Raw genomic sequence first — 16,651 nt, 5'->3', positions numbered from 1 at the left:
GAGCACCTAGAAACGGGGACCATATTTATTGTAACTTCCCTGGAATCTAGCACAGTGGCCTAGCCTAGTAGACCTCAAATGCTTCTTAAAATAAATTGATACATATTCCATAAGAATGGTTCTCTTTCTATTTTATCTTATATGCAACACCCTTGTATAAAAATATATTTTAAAATCTGCTCTCATCCTATATTTTCAAAGCTTAATAATAAATGGACTTTCCTCTTTACTTTGGAGAACATGTTTTATAAAAATTTAGCCCAGATATCTCTCCTAAAATGCCAAAAAATAAGTTTGTGTGCAATTCTGGCAGTGCACGTGCTGTTTGAAGACTTTCCTTAACCCCAACCTAAAGAAGTAGGAATTAAAAAGATAAATGTGTGTGTATACATCTGTATATGTGTAAGACATAAAATTACTCATGCATAACATCTTATTATGAAAACTAATACCTAGGATAAAAAATATTAACGCATCTGCATGCTAAACCTACACAATTTATATTACTAGCTAATCAGTTACTACACAATTCCTAAACGTAATCTCAATGTGTTATTTATTGACTGTCCTGTATATATATGCAGTCACATTAATCCTTTAATATACTCCCACTGAAAGAAGGTGTTTTAGTTTCATAGTAGATGGTTCTGCAGCTACACAAGCTAGCAAGCACCCACAATGAGAAACAGAAAACCTGTCAGAACTTTGAGGAGACTCAGACACTTGTAGGCTGGTGAGTGGGTTATAATATTAATGACAGTTGTAATATTTTCATGAAGACATAATGCTGCTAATTCCATACCATATAAGTCACTGATGATTAACTTTAAAAGTTGATGTACTTTTCATGGCAATTAGGAAGCGCTTCAATAAACATCAGTGTGTAAATTTAGCCCCATCTGGGCCTCCAACACAAAGGATCTAATTACCCAAGAGTTTCAAAAGATGGGTTCTCCCACAACAAAACTGTAGTGAATTTAAAGAATGAATTCTCATTAAGCATTAATCATTCTAGTGTTTACACGCCTACATCTATAAAACTACCTTCTTCAGAAGTTCTCAGAAAGCTCTGTATGTGGTGGATACTAAGAAAAAGTTAGCGACTGCTTTATTGTCTATTCTGTTCAAAGTCTCTAAACGTGAATGGAAGACCTACTATGTGTCAGAAATTATGCTGGGCTCTGAGGACACACAAATGGAAACAACACAGTTTTGACTCAACACTACTTTCAGTCTGATGTGCGTAACATAGATATTTATATACAATATCATTTCTATTTACATATAAAGTAGGATAAGTGGAAAGAGAAGAGGTTCATTCCATCTATGGTGGGGAAGGGTCAAAGGAGGAAACTCAGAGTGGATGGGGGCAGGGGTCACATCTGAGCCTTCATGGGTGAGGGTGATGTGACTCATCTGAGCTGCTGGGAAAGGGTCTCGGGGCAAAGGAAACAATGTGAACTGGCCGAACATCTCGGAAGAGCAGGAAGCCACCGACAGGTGAACAGAGTGTATGTAGATGCAGGAAAGGGCAGTTGCTGAACAAGTTAGAACCACAATATAAAGGGCTTTGCATGTGATACTAACGCATTTTGATTTGCACTGTAGGTAAAAGGGATGTTTCAATGATCGTAAAGCAGAAGGGTGACGGAAACAGACACGGAAATGTGGAAAGAAATGTGAGCGGGCGAGAAGCAGTCTTGAGGACAGATTAGACGGGAAAGGACAGGGGGACCAAGGCCGATCATCTTTATCATGGTCAAGGTCAAGGGAAAGGCAAGCACTGCGAGAGTAGCGGTTCATTTCCTGAATTCAGCCCCTGTTGCTGGTTTGACAAAGGAGTTTATACCACTCAGGATCCTAGAGCTGAACTTTCCAGCCCTGTGGCTATGCCTTCCGCCCCAGCTCTGGCTGCTAGACTGTCTCGTGTACAATGACACTTGGTGTAGCCAGGCTTCCCCTCAAGTTCCCATCAGTTTAATTAGGCAGAGAAGGTGACAAAATTCTTCAGAGACACTATCCACTATCTCATTAACCTTTCCGTGCAACTCAGAAGGAGACCTTTAATTCCAAACATCTGATTGTCTCCTCAGGTCCCTGCATCATGAGAAGGTAAGTAAAGGAAGTCTGGTCGAACAGGTTCCTCATCTCGGTCTCCAGCTTTGGGTCAATCTGAGAAGTGGTATTAACTCTACATTTCGTGGCTCTGAAGGGAGAAGGGGGAGCCAAACCACCTCTCATGCCTTCCTCTGCGAATAACTCACAGCGGCACCTCATTATTTCATCGGGATTGTTCTCAACCTCCAGACTCTGAGACTCATCCACGTTCTACTGCAGTTCAGACATTTCAAAGCCAAACCTACATGAGTTTTGAATTAAATGATTCAAATTTCCTTTATATCAGCGTGGGCCTCTCCACACTTCCAAAAAGAAACTTACTGGCTTGTTAATCCAGAGTATGTCTGCATTGTCCGACAGAGATTCATCAGGACCAAAGTCAGTGACCGGCTGGGCCTCCACCCTGGAGCTCTGCTTCCTTTTGAGCATGCTGAAGTTAGCTCTGGGGAGCAAGTTCAAAACCACAATCTGGAAGAGGAAATGGAGAGTGTGTTAGTGCCCTAACCCATCCTTATGCTAATCGCAAAAACAGAGTCCCCCATGCGTGCCTAGGCATTTGTTAATTACACCCCTGTTCTATTGTACTGTATATAATCAATACATGCAGCTAGGAATTTTTAAAGGATGAGATAAAAGTTAATAAAAAAACTTGAATTTTTTTCTCTCAACCCAACAGATCGTCTTGTGCACGTCATACAACATTCTGTGTGCTACTTTAGAGACCACTGGGGTCTAGATTAACTGGGGTAAAATAGCTTTGCCTCTTAGGGTTCACATATTAATAGGGAATTTTTGGAGGTCTATGTTCATATACCTAGAGCTGTCTCCACTTAAAGGTGGTCTGTGCCAGAGCACAGCTGACCAATCCAGATAAACTACTCAGATCACTCTCAGAATTTTCCCCCGGGGTTAATTTAATGTGACACTCACAGACATTTATTGCCAACAATAGGATAGACCCAGGTTGACCTCCCAATTTTGTCCTTGCCATGGTGGATGGGAGCCAGAGAGAATGGGGCAGAATCTACTCTAAATAAAGCGTTTTTTTCTTTTATGAATTTTGTAACTATATCAATTCTTCTACCAACCCTGAAGTAAACCCAAAGCATACCGAAGAGGGGTATGATGAAACGCCTGCTTTCCACTTAGATTTTCACAATTCTGAGTCATCCCCATCTTGCTATACATGTCACCTCCCTTTAGCCATCACTACCACCAGCCACAATCCAGCAGCTACACGTTGGGCCCTCAGGACACAAGTAGCAAATATAAGTGCAAAAATGTGGGAGGAGATACTGTAAAGGCAGGCAGTGCCTGATCACCCCTGCACCCACAGAGACTTCTCCTTTGATTAACACCTGCATTGAATCTTTTTGTTCTTTTAAATATTTATTTATTTATTTGGTTGTGCCAGATCTTAGTTGCGGCTCACAGGCTCCTTAGTTGCAGCATGCATGTGGGATCTAGTTACCTGACCAGGGGTCAAACCCAGGCCCCCTGCATTGGGAGCTCGGGGTCTTAATCACTGCGCCACCAGGGAAGTCCCTGGCTTGAGTCTTAAAGGAAGGAGAGGAGCTAACATTTTCCGGATATGAACTATGTTTTGGGCACTTAGCAATGATATTTAATTTTTACAACTGGTGGAAGAAAGGAAACATCTTGTCTTTTTATGCAAGCATGAGGAAGTCCAGTCTCGAGGCAGCAACCAAGGTCACCAAAGCAAACTTGAGGTTTTAAAAGAAGCTCTGACTACAAAGTCTAAGGTGTCCGTCGTAGACCAAACTGGTGCTGAGGAATGATTAGGAGAATTTCTAAAGGCAGGTGAGGGAGGGTAAAGGTCCTCCAGGCAGCACACAGCCATGGCGACGCCGAGTCAGGAAAATGCAGTAGTTCTATCACCAGGAAGGTGCGCTGGCTCTGCTCTCTGCTACTCCTTGGGGCTGGGGAAAGAAACCTAACCAAGGTCAGCGAGTGCCACTCAATCCTCGTGGGAACAGGAGAAGAATAAGAATGTGTTTGCAGATTGTGTACGTGTGTGCAACGTTCCCTGGGAAAGAGAACACAGAAGCTCAGGACCAATCGCCTTTGATCCGATTCCCTGTGTTCGAGCGCCTACCTCTGTGTCTGTTCTCCTTGATGCACCAAGGTAGGTGCATCTGCCTGGCCCTTTTATTCCCAGAAGAAATCAAGCTAATTGCCTTTAAGATGTGCTAGGTATTTCCAGGCTGCCTTGCCCTGAATATTGGATTTGAATATGGGTTTTGCAGCAGGCTGCACTAATTAATTTTATTTTACATAATTGGAGTTAGGGACTCTTGACATTGATATGTAAATATATGCAGAATATTCAAATTATGCTTGTTCTCGGATTTACTGTGGAGCGGGGGAACATCTGGTGGCCTCAATTTGGGATGCTTCTTGAATGACAGTCTCCTATGTACCCCAAAACTGGATACAGAATCTTTTAGAAATCCTTCAAGATTACACAAGGCAAAGGAGGAAATGAAGAGAGGTTTTACAATGTAGCTCAAAGATGATACAAGAAAAATGTATAGGCCTAGCTACTAGCCATAATACCTTTCCACTGAGCCAGTGGAAGCTTATGAATGGCCATTTAACTGCTCTGTGATCTGGCCGTAAGTTAAGGTCTCAAAAAATTTTGATGTATAAATGTGAAATCTTCACATATGAATTCCATGCACCTTGTATTACTAATATTCCATCTGGAGCAAAGCCGATTTTTGATTATGGATTTGTTATCTTAGAGAAGTAGACACCCAGAATTTATTTTTTTAAAAAATCTCCACGATGGCTATATTTGAGCCACCAAAACAGTGCAACTACAATGAATGACATTAGTTATCATCCACTTTCAAAATTTACCTAATACAAAAGTGTCACCAAATCAAACAGTGCCCAGGAAAACCTGGTTAATCCACATATATATTAAAACTCAACAAATATGTATTTATCAACAACTGGCTCCTGAATCACTGAACCTATAACTGATTTAATAATATTAAATAAGTTCAAGTTACAAATATATGAAGAATCCAAAATTAATTTGAGGCAATTAATTGTAATAATTTTCCTTTATATACAGAAATATTGTCATACACATTCATTCAGGTTGAATCAATATAACTGAGTACAGCAAACCTATTATTCCCCTGATAAAGACCAGGAGGAATATTTAAGTATCCTGGGTACGCTTATTATTTTGATGGGAAATTGCTCCTGTGTATCTTAGCCTTATCATTATCATGTACTTATAACACGATTTTTTTTTCTCTGTTTACAGAAGTGTCCTTCATAAGGCAGTGCGCTAAGTTTGACAAGCGGGGTCTCCAGTTGCTTTTTCATACTTATTAAAAGCAGCTGGTATTTAAATAGTTCAACAGTGGGTGGAGGCTGCACAGTTATAATATGTTCATTGGTGAATCTTTTACTTGGAAACAGCTAGTGGCAACTCAGGGAGAAAAGACACTTTGATTCATGGCTCTCTTTTAAATGGTTAAAATCCAGTTTTGTAGTCACCCCAGCTCTCTCTGGACCAAAAGAAAATATATTCATTTTTCTTTAGCTGTGAGGTACTTGCAACCCTGTTGGTCTTTTCTTCTCCTTGGAACTCTCTTGGGTTTGCATTCGTCTTTTGAATCTTCCATCTTCTACATTATGGTTTCTAGCATGTCCTTTACCTGCTGTCCTGTGTGCCTGTCCTCTGTACTTAACCCCTCAAATGAGCATCTGTTCCCACAGTTTCCATCACTGTCTGTCGATGGCCAGCAGCTTCTATTACTGAGTCATGTACCTACGTGGCTTCTCCCTCAACTGTAGCCATGCCAACACCATCATCACTTGAAAATCAACAGGACAGGTGCTACCGGTCTGACATACTTCTACTTCACCCCTTCCTCTCAGATCCTACTGCCCTGAACTTTCCTAGTCCCCGCAGGCAGGTCTCCACACGTGCACGGATTCCCTCGTCACAGATCCTCACTGGTGACTTCTTTCCTCCCTCCTCCCTCCACGTATGTCCAAGGCCCCTTTCCCTTTACCCCGTTACTAGAGCCCTTTCCAGGCCATGGGACCTCAGGTCTGGATGGTCACAAACATCACCCCTTTTTTTTTTCCGGCCACGCTGTGCAGCTTGCAATATCTTAGTCCCCCAACCAGGGATCGAACCTGGTCCTGGCAGTGAAAGCACAGATTGTAACCACTGAACCACCAGGGAATTGCTGACATCACCCTTTCTAATATGTCCTGTCTTTTATATTAGAATCAGCTTCCCAACACACTGAGATGGTCTTTCCTGTAACCCAGGCAACCTCCCCTTATCCTGTTTCCCATTCATTCATTCACACAGAAAATACTACGAATCCACTGTGACTTCCACCAGTTGATTTCCTCCCAAATTAAGCTGACCACCATGTAAAAGACTCCTTCCCACACGGATGTTTACTGAGGGCTTATCCCGTGCCAGGCCTGATTCTAAGCATGTCATACATCATGTCATTCGATTCTTACAAGAACCACTTCACAGATCAAGAAATTTAGGTACAGAGATGAGCCAGATATAAACCAAGACAAAGTGATTCACGGAACTATTAAATTAAAAATTAAGTACAGTATAAAATAGATAATAAAAAGAAAACTACTTTTCAACATTTTTTCTTTTTTCTTCTTTTAAAGCATGAATCTTTTAAAAAATATTTATTTGGTTGCGCTGGGTCTTAGTTGTGGCTCGCAAACTCTGAGTTGCGAGATCTAGTTCCCTGACCAGGGATCGAACCCAGGCCCCCTGCATTGGGAGCGCGGAGGCTTAACCACTGCACCACTAGGGAAGTCCCTCAACACTTTCTCATCATACAACCTTGTAATTCTAAACCCTCTTAGCATTGATTATTGTTTGCGAAAACACTACAGACATTCTCCTTTCTTAAAACTGAATCCGTTTGTATTATATGAGTCATATTATAGTTATTCCAGCCACACATTGATAAAAATGTGTCGATTTTTTTTTTCTGGTAAGAAATCATCAAACGCCTTATCAAATCTATCTAAATGTCACTTTCAGATAGCGGAAGTTAGTATGCATATATCCAGCCTTTTTCCTAGAGGATGAATCCTAGAAATAGTCTATTATGCTTTTATCATCTTTTGTCTAAATTGTGGGAAAAAAAAACACATAAAGAAGCATTTACTAACTCCCATCTGATAATCTTACATCATGTAGTAAAGAGACAGCTGTAGTAAAGAGACAGTAAAAGAGACAGCTTCCTAAGGATGACAGATTTCTTCATTTCTTAGAATTAGTTTTAGTCTCATAAATTCTTGACCAAATGTGCTGAGAACATGAAAAATAGAAAACAGATCTGACTTATGATACATGGGTAAAAGAGTATATGTTTTTCTGCAGAGATTATATTAGGGCAGAAAGAAGAGCTTTATTGAGAGAAGTCCTTCTGTCATAGTCAAAATGCAAAGCTCAGGGCACTCTCAGGGTTGTGATTCTATTTTGTAGTGTTCTTTGTTCTTCTAGCAAAGAAAATCCAGACTAAATAGAAGCTACCAATCAGAAGTTAGCAAGTGGCAGCTGTTTATTCAACAAAAGAACCGTTTAATCTAAAAGTTTCTAATAATAATGTGTTTGGCCATCCCAAGAAATGGTACACTTCTTTCCAGATATTCTCAGAGAGAATGACTACACACACATCGTGCAGTTTGCAGAAAGGACTTCTATTCCACCTGGGAGTTTGCAAAAGATCACCTCCCAAGAGACTTCCAATGACAAAATTTCTTAACACACTCTTGAAGCTGCTCATAATTTTATGCATTTTATCAACTCAGGGTAGCATGGTGGTCTGTAAATTACTGTACCTAATTTTAGAAGAGAATCAAGCTTAAGCATTATGCATTCTTTTTTTTTCCACTTGAAAGATGAGAGCAAACATTTATCAAAAGCTGGCTCTGTGCCAGGCACTATTCCAAGGTTGTAATACCTCTTTGATGTAGTTTTTAGTATTATCCCCATTGTACAGATTAAAAGTCTGAGGCAAGCTTGCCCAGATCCACATGAACTGGAAGCAAGTTTAGAACCCAGGGAGTCCATTTTGTTGGGAGAACAGAGGTAGGGGAGGGAGGGAGAGAATGGGCAGAGAATTTGACTTACTTTTTAACTTCAAGACCTTTTGTACAATTCAAATGTTTTGCAACAGTGATGAATTTCATTGTAATTTCTTTAAGACAAGTAAAATATGAAAATCATCCGTTTTTAAGCATAAACAAATGACACCTGACATTTGCTGAGGATTTATCATGTGTGAGGCTAAGAGCTTTGAGTGGATTATCTCATCAACTGCTCGCCACACCCCAATAAAGCAGGTGTCTCTGCTATTCCTCTTTCACAGATGACAATGAAGTTTAGAGAAGGTGAGTGCCTTACCCAAGGTCACTTTCTGACCTTTACCCCCATGATATTCAGTTGTCCTTGTCTTTCAACCTGACCTTTCCAGGGCTTTGTGAATAGAACTTTCTCTTTCCCCAGCGAACAGAGATGGGGAGTCTCCAAGTTCTGGCCTCTCCCAAGTCTGAGTAGTGAAACTAAATTAGAGCAAGGCAGCACCTAGACTGCAATGCCCCGGGGCAAGTGCATCCTGTTCCCAAAGTACCCTTTGCTCTTGAAACTTAATTGGCCCAATGCGATGCATCTTTTCTTCTAATTGGTTCCTAGTGGTTGGAGGAAAGGCAGGCAGCTGCCTGAGTCCTAGGTCTGCCTTAGCAACAGCAGAGCACATCACTTAGCAGGCAAACTAAAACATCGTTAAAACTGGACCCCAGATCACAGCAGCAATCTCTCTTTCTGTATCTCTCTGCCTCTCTCTCTCCAAATGCACTTTCCGTTTGGGTGCTTTCTCATCTACGTCTTGGCCCTAGCTAAATCGGGATGCAGCCCTGCAAAAACAGTGTTACATGCGTGGTCCAGTCTCAGCAGGATAGCAAGAGCCACCCAAGATGGGCCACCAAACAGAGGAAGCTAAACATTTCAAAGGGCCATCTCCAACCGCCGGCTCTTCTTTTCTCGTTTCCTTTTGTCAACACACTGATTAAAAACAGAAAATGGTTCCCCACTTTTTATACTGACTCTACTTCCTACATCCCAAAGAAAAGCAGCATATTTTTTTCTAGTTCTTTCTACAAATACTTCAAAACAGTCTCATTACTTCCTCAAAGATTCAGTTCTGTTTCATTTTTAATTGTGAAAATTGAATTTTCTTTGACCTTTAAAAATCACTAGATTTGGTAAAGGAATTCAGGATAGACTATGATGTCCCAACACCACTGCACCCTGCAGGCCAAACTAAAACAGCCCATCAGTAGGAGAGGGTTAGAAGTTGTATTTGTCTCCTAAACCACTGTATTGGTTACAAAATGAGGCAATCAGCTCACACATGTAGGCTGACCATCCTCTTTCCAACCTCTCTACTCAGAAAATTCAGTCAATCCTTTTAACAAGCCCTAGCCTTTCACTCCAAGTTTAGAAAGGATATGTATTTTTAATTTTTTGAGTTATTTTGGGTACAAGGTAGGTGTAAGAAATTTTTAAGAAAAGAGTATCAGAGTTAAAAATCACCACAGGCTGATGGTATAATTTTTTTAGAAAGGTCCAGTTTCCTCCAGGTCGTGGCAGAAGTTTCATGGGTTTTCATCATCCAATAGTCCAATGACGGGCATATTATTTTAAGAAACTGCTACTATCATTAAATATTATGAAAGATCAGAAAAGGAGATTACCTCTTTTTATTGTAGTCAATTAACCTCATCATGAATTTGCAATGGTTGGACAAAGAAGATGGATGCTTAAAACAGTGGTTTTCAAAACTTTTCCATACAGTAGTTAAATAGTATGGAAAATGAAAATGAGCTATCTATTTATGTATGTGTGTGGTTGTTTAATTTTGTAACATGAATTCACAAAATTTGGACAATGGTGAATGTTTTAAAATAGTAGTTTCCAAAGATGATTAACATCTGAATCATTAGGGAGGTTTGTAAACACCCTCAACCATGGGCATCTTTCACCTCAGACATACTAAAACAGAACCTTGCAGGGTAAAGTATGGGAAATGGTGTTTTTAAAAAACACTCCCCAGGTGATTCTTAACACACTCTCCCAGTGCTGGTCCCAATAGTGATGGAACCACTGGTCTAGATGCTCAGAAGAGCATTTTGACACTACAGAAATTATAGGTGAGAGTCAAGACTGGTTATTGGGGAAAAAAATAAGAGAGATTGGTATAAACAATAAAGGTAAAATAGAAATCTGAGACAAAAATTTTGATCTATAACTGAATGTATATAAAGTATATTCTAAGTTTTCCTCAGAGAACTTCAGAATTTTCCACAAAAATATATTTGATATATTTAAATATATTTGAAATATATTTGAATATATTTGATATACAAGAATACATTTTTGTCTTATGAGAAGACAACTAAGAAATTTGGTTTTTCCTTGACTTTTCTACTATAATTTTCTAGTCTAGAATATGGCTATTCATTTCTTGAAAGGAACAAAGCAAAAACAATTTGTCTAGTTGAACCAACTAGCTTTTAAAATTGCTTTCAATTATTACTTAACAAAAAGTAGAAAATTGTTTTGAGGCTCCCCAGAGTTTAAAATTTCTTTTCTCCACAAAGTATTGACATATGGAATTGAGAGAAATAGAAAGACTAATCCAACAAGCTCTAGTTCTGAAAATTTAAATTCCTTATTTACAATATTTATCTTATTCTCTGAGCTTCAGCTCCTGGGAGGAATAGCCAAGGAAGTTTCCATACTTGAATTAGCTTTTTTTTTACCCCAGGCAAATTTTATAACATATACTCAATAGTATTTTAAGCCATCACTGACATATCTTGTCTGATACAAATTTGTATCTTGTCTGACACAGGCCTCCATAATTTGTACTTTTCAGAAATAATAAGTAATTTAAAAAAATCCTTCCTCTACTCCAAACATGATACGTGAAGCTGATCTCCTGTGGATTTCATAATAACAATAAAGAACTAATAAAGAAATAAAGAAGCAAAGGATTTAACCTGCAGATACAGTTAACTGAAAGATAAAGAAGTGATTAGCTGTTCTACCTAGGCGTTACAAATAGGTGCAAAAATGCCCACGATCACCCAAGCTTGAGGTCCTGGATTCATTCCTCACCCACCCCTCCCTTTCATTCTGTTGGTTCAGCCACCAAGTTCTGTTAGCATTTGTTCTATTGATAAATCACCATCCACCTCTCCTTTTCCATTCTTGTAGTCTGAGGTCAGTTACCCATCCTTAGAATTTCATGCCGTTTCTTCAACACCTTCCTTCATTGGCCCCCATTCTTTTTTTTTTTTTTTTTTTTTGCTGTACACGCGCCTCTCACTTTTGTGGCCTCTCCCGTTGCAGAGCACAGGCTCCGGACGTGCAGGCGCAGCGGCCATGGCTCACGGGCCCAGCCGCTCCGCGGCATGTGGGACCCTCCCGGACCGGGCCACGAACCCGCGTCTCCTGCATCGGCAGGCGGACTCTCAACCACTGCGCCACCAGGGAAGCCCGACCTCATTCTTAGTTCTTGACACACTGATGCCTCCTATAGATAGCTATACATTAATAGGCCTTAAAGACTGGAATGCTGGGCTTTACTTTTTTTCTATCAGATCTAAAGCTTTTCTATTTCATCATGAATTCATTCATGTTTTTAAACATTCTCCTCTTTCTTCACCTCTCTAGTTCTTTTCTGTTGTTTTCTTTACTTCCTAAGCTGAAATGCTGCTTCCTTATCCCATCGTAGGTCATAGACCTTTTGAGGAAATACTACATCTAAGGACCATGTTGCCCAAAATGAATACACACAAGAATACTTTTGCCTATCTACACTATAATGCTATGATAATTAGTATATGTATTATATATAGAAAGCTTGTAATCATAACTTTATTAAAGATAGCAACTTTTATTATTATAAGGTGATTTTTTCTCATTTAATTCTTTTTTGAACTATTCTGTTTTTACATACTTCTACCTCACCTTTTATTTCTTTTGGTAGCAGGCGCCTAATATGTATTTCTTCATCTTTTTTATATTTCATTTTGAGCCATACTAGTATCGTAAGAGAACAGTCTTCTGCTATTTTTCAGAATTACACATTTTCAGTATATTATTTTACTGATCCTTTAATTTTGGAGGAGGAGAATGAAGCTAGTCTAAATTTTCCCTTGTGAATAGTTTCTTTCAACTTGATAAAAATACTGATGGAATATTTTCCTTTTTTTATTTTTCAAATTCAAAGTGTTCACCAGGCTAGATCTACATGTGGGCTACTTTTAATTAATTTTTCCTGGTCCATGATAACCCATCTTCATCTGAATATTTTTCCATCTAAAACAAAATAATTATTATATTTCCCTTAGAACAAGGCCTGTATTCCATTTGCTCTGTTCTCCCCATCAGGAAGAGCACTGATTTGTGTGTCTGTGTTGGCTGTCTTCCACATATAGCATCCTTGCCCCAAACAAAGTCCTCTTTTCATCTCCTTCCTTTGCATAACTGGAGATAAGTCTCACTCTTGATCTCTGCATAAATGATTCCCTTGGCTGCAGTGTTCTGACTTCTCATACTTCTAATTCTCCCGGACTCCCTCCCCGGAACCCCATCTCCTGCCCCAACCTCTGGACTCACAGGGTCAGTCCCTGTCATCTGAACACATTCTGTTTGGTGTGGCTGTCCTTGCCCTGGGGTCTCATGGAGAAACTGCCTCAGAAGTCAATGAATTCCATCTTACCAACAGAAATCTCCACCTTTAACCTTCACCCCTTCACATTAAGGGCTTCTGCAGAAGCTCTGTTACTTATTTTTTGTACAAATCTCTGAGAAAGGGAATTGTGACCTGAACCTTAGTTTTACCCATCAGTTTCATGAGCCCAGTTCCATCAGTACTGAATCTACAAGAAATGCCTTAGGGTTGACAGCCTAGGAACAAACGGTCTTCTTCTCTCTGTACCTTTAGGGCACAGATTTCTCACTATATAAATTCCTTTGATCATTTATTTGAAGTCTGAGTAGGAAAGCAAAAAGCAGAATTAGACACCTGAGCTCAAAAATCACTTTTTCCTAAAAGACCTTTTTATTCAGCTTTACAACTTTTATAGCATTCCTACTTTGATTTTACTCTAAGAGGTATATTTTATCAGCTGGATTTCAGATGAATTTGTTAAAGGTCAAGTCTTTATACAGTGCAAAGGTCATAAATCCAAGATATTTTATCTTCTATTATTCCTGTAAAAGAGGGAAGATGATCCACAAATACTAAAAAGGCAGATTTACCTCAGAAAGCATATAAATCATCTTATTCAGAATTATAACCTTTAGAAAGCCAACTTGGAGCTATGTACATATCCGTAACCTATAATATATATTATATATATTTCCATAAATTTATATATAATATATATCTACTTAAAAATTTAGATAATCCATTTTTTCCAGGAATATCACTGTTTGGAATTTATCATGAAAAATAATAACTTCCAATAGAAATAAATCCCTATACTCTAACTATCTATCAGGACATTATTTATGATGATGAAAAGCTGGCAACAGCAAATATCCCATGATAGAGTTATAGCCATGTTAAGTGAGCCTATATTCATAGGGCATAGTCTTATATTTATAATTTTTTAAGGAAGAAAACTGTATAGAAACATGAAAAATACTTATGACAAATAATAAATGGAAAAAACAGCATAAAAAAATGTACAACACATGACCACAGCTACACAAAAGTCATATAGTCTTAAAAATACACAGATAGTACAATCTTTTGTATTAGGTTATCGGGACTATGGTTGTTTATTCTCTTTTCACAATCCTTTCTGTCATTTCTTTCATATCTAATTATTTTTAAATTGAAAGGATTAATTTTAAAATGTTAAAAGTTTGTGCACAACGAGTTTTGAAGGTGTAAAAACTTCTTGCACAAGTCCTTGAGACAGGTAAGAATCATATAACATGACAACCTCCAAAATGTTGATACTGGGGGGGGGGCAATTTATAATTTCTTTAAACTGAAGGTCATAGTTTCCAAATCAAAACTAGAAAATAGGCTATCTCATTGTCTCTCCACTTGACTGCATATTTGTCTTTCCTGACAGATTCATAAGTCCTGGTCTATCTCTTTTCCTCATTGAACCTCCAGCTCCTAGCCCAGCGCCTGGTTTACATTGGGATACAATGTTATGGGGAGATGTGTTTTTTTTTTCTTCACAAACTTGTCACTCTTCCCCTGGGATATATTCACATAGCTATGAAAATTCTAAAATTATCACAGCATCATTGATAAAGGATGAAACAAATAGGTACATGCCTGCCCAAGTGTACACACACATATACACACTCACAATGGATGCAGGAAAGAGAAGAGAAGCAAACGGAACTCATTTCAAAGAAATGCCATACCCAAAGAAGAAGAAAAAAATGGTACCCAAAACTTCAATTCTCTAAACTGCAAGCAAATGCTACTATTTCAAGTCGATATTTTTCCTTTTACAAGTGTAATATTTTTCCTCTTTTGACTATGTCATAGCTAAAGTTTACCACCATTTCACATGGCTTGTCTTCAACTTTTGCAGAGCTCCTAGTATGCTTACCATCTACTCTGCCAAAATGTCACATCTTCTATGAACTCCAAGTGGGTCCAACCAGCCTGTTCACTTTTTCATTTTCTCTTAAACTTGACTTTTCCTTCACTCTAGTTTTAGCAACAGCCAGATCAAATATACTAGAGATGAATGGAAAATCCAACATCAAAGGCCCACAGAACAAAAGCCCACCGATTAGGAAATACATTTTTGCTGTTGTTGTAGAGGATTGAGAAGCCATGATTTTTATTTAGAACTGTTGAAACTTAATCTTTGAATGTTAAAAAAAAAACACCATTCCTGCTCTATATCTGCCTTGCGGATAACTGCCATAGGCCAACCTCTCCTCTCCTATTTAATTTCAAGTCACAGTTGTAGCTATGAAAATATGAATCATAATTTTTTTAAAAAAATAGCCACCTGTTACTTTCTGATCCCTATTAATGGTCTTCGCCAACCCGGACCTCCTCGTACACAAACTCTCACCGCGAGGGCAATCCAGGCCTAGCTGATGACTGTACAAACATGAGATTAAAAACACATCCTTCCGAGGCCTGAACCTGAGTGTGTCTGAACACGCATCCTTGATCGGATATTCCCTGAACAATTATGCCTAAAATTGAAAGATTTACCCTATGATATTTCAAGCATTTATCAGGACCTGCGTTTAGAGTTACCACGCTGCCCTGAAAGAAGAAAATCTGAGTCCGAGAGATACAGCCCTGCTCAGGGTTCTGGGCCCGCCTTGAGTTTCCAGCCAGGAGACCCACACCGGTCTCTTAAGGGCTCAATGACAAAACGGTGTGGCTCTGGCAGGACCCTGCTTTGCTCGCCGTGTGGCCACCCTAATGACAGCCACTCAAACAGGCCAATTCATAAAGGGACGGATGTGAAGCGCAGAGCGACGCCCAGGAGCCTGGCGGCGGGGTGGACAAGGCCGGCCCGGAAACCTGCCGAGGCAGGCGGCCTTCACACCTGCGCGAGGGCCCCGGGGAGCGCTGCGCGGCCGCCTCACCCCCAGGCACCTGGCCCCCGGGTGCTGGCGGGGCAGGCCGAGGTCTGGCGGCCCGGGGCATCCAGCGCGCATCCGAGGCCGGGGAAGGCGCACCCCGCGGCGGGGCAGGGGAGCGCTTCCTGGCCGCCCGCGCCCGTTCCCCGCGCAGCCTGGGGGGCGCTCGCTCCGCTCTCCGCGCCCGGCCCTCGCCCCCCGCCCCCGGCCCGCCTGGGCCCGGCCAGGACCAGAGCGACCGGCGCGCCCCCCCGGGCCTCCGGCGGCCGTGACCAACCTGTAACCCCGGCGCTCAGAGCGGTCATGGTGCCGCGGCGGCGGCGGCGGCGGCGGCGGGCGGCGGCGGGCGGCGGCGGCGGCGGCGGCGGCGGCGGCGGCGGCGGGCGGCGGCGGCGGGCGGCGGCGGGCGGCGGCAGCGGGCGGGGCGCGCACCCACCGCGGGGACGCGGCCCCTCACCTCCCGCGGCTCCGGCGGCGCGCTCCACCCGGGCTGCTGGGCCTGCGAGGGCGAGGGCGAGGGCGAGGGCGAGGGCGAGGGCGAGGGCGGGGGCGGGGGTGGGGGGGAGGGCTTTTTTCTTTCTGCCTTTTTTTTTTTTTTAAATCAGAGTTGGCTTTGCCGCAGGGGTTGGGATGCTGGAGGCACCCCGGGCTGAAGGGAGGAGACGGCAGAGGGGAGCGGGAAGGTCGGTGGCATCAGGTTCCTTGTCTCCGGCCGCCGCCACTGGCCCAGCCTCCCAGCAGCAGCAGCTGGGCTCTCCCCTACCAGCTAGCTCCTCCTGTGCTCCCTGGTGTGCTCACCGAGGGCTCCTCGCGCACTCGGGACGGGCACACGTACGGCCA

The 16,651-nt window shown here is 41.4% G+C and overlaps 1 protein-coding gene across 5 annotated transcripts in view; it reads right to left on the bottom strand.

The window, feature by feature from the left end:
* Window positions 1-16,173, bottom strand: part of NALCN (sodium leak channel, non-selective) — a 292,929-nt gene extending 276,756 nt beyond the window's left edge. For 4 of the 5 annotated variants that reach the window (XM_067713361.1, XM_067713362.1, XM_067713364.1 and 1 more), the window contains exons 1-2: window positions 16,089-16,173; window positions 2,440-2,586 (exon numbers count right to left, since the gene is read on the bottom strand). In XM_067713361.1, the coding sequence (XP_067569462.1) occupies window positions 2,440-2,547 (108 nt within the window). In that variant the 5' untranslated portion in view covers window positions 2,548-2,586; window positions 16,089-16,173. Of the gene's footprint in view, window positions 1-2,439; window positions 2,587-16,088 lie in introns of those variants that run through there. The other variant, XM_067713363.1, reaches the window with a different exon arrangement.
* Window positions 16,174-16,651: the final 478 nt, after the last annotated feature.

This window comes from Pseudorca crassidens, chromosome 18, assembly GCF_039906515.1.
Source record: "Pseudorca crassidens isolate mPseCra1 chromosome 18, mPseCra1.hap1, whole genome shotgun sequence".
NCBI classification, from domain to species: domain Eukaryota; kingdom Metazoa; phylum Chordata; class Mammalia; order Artiodactyla; family Delphinidae; genus Pseudorca; species Pseudorca crassidens.
This window is presented reverse-complemented; position numbering and strand designations above follow the sequence as displayed.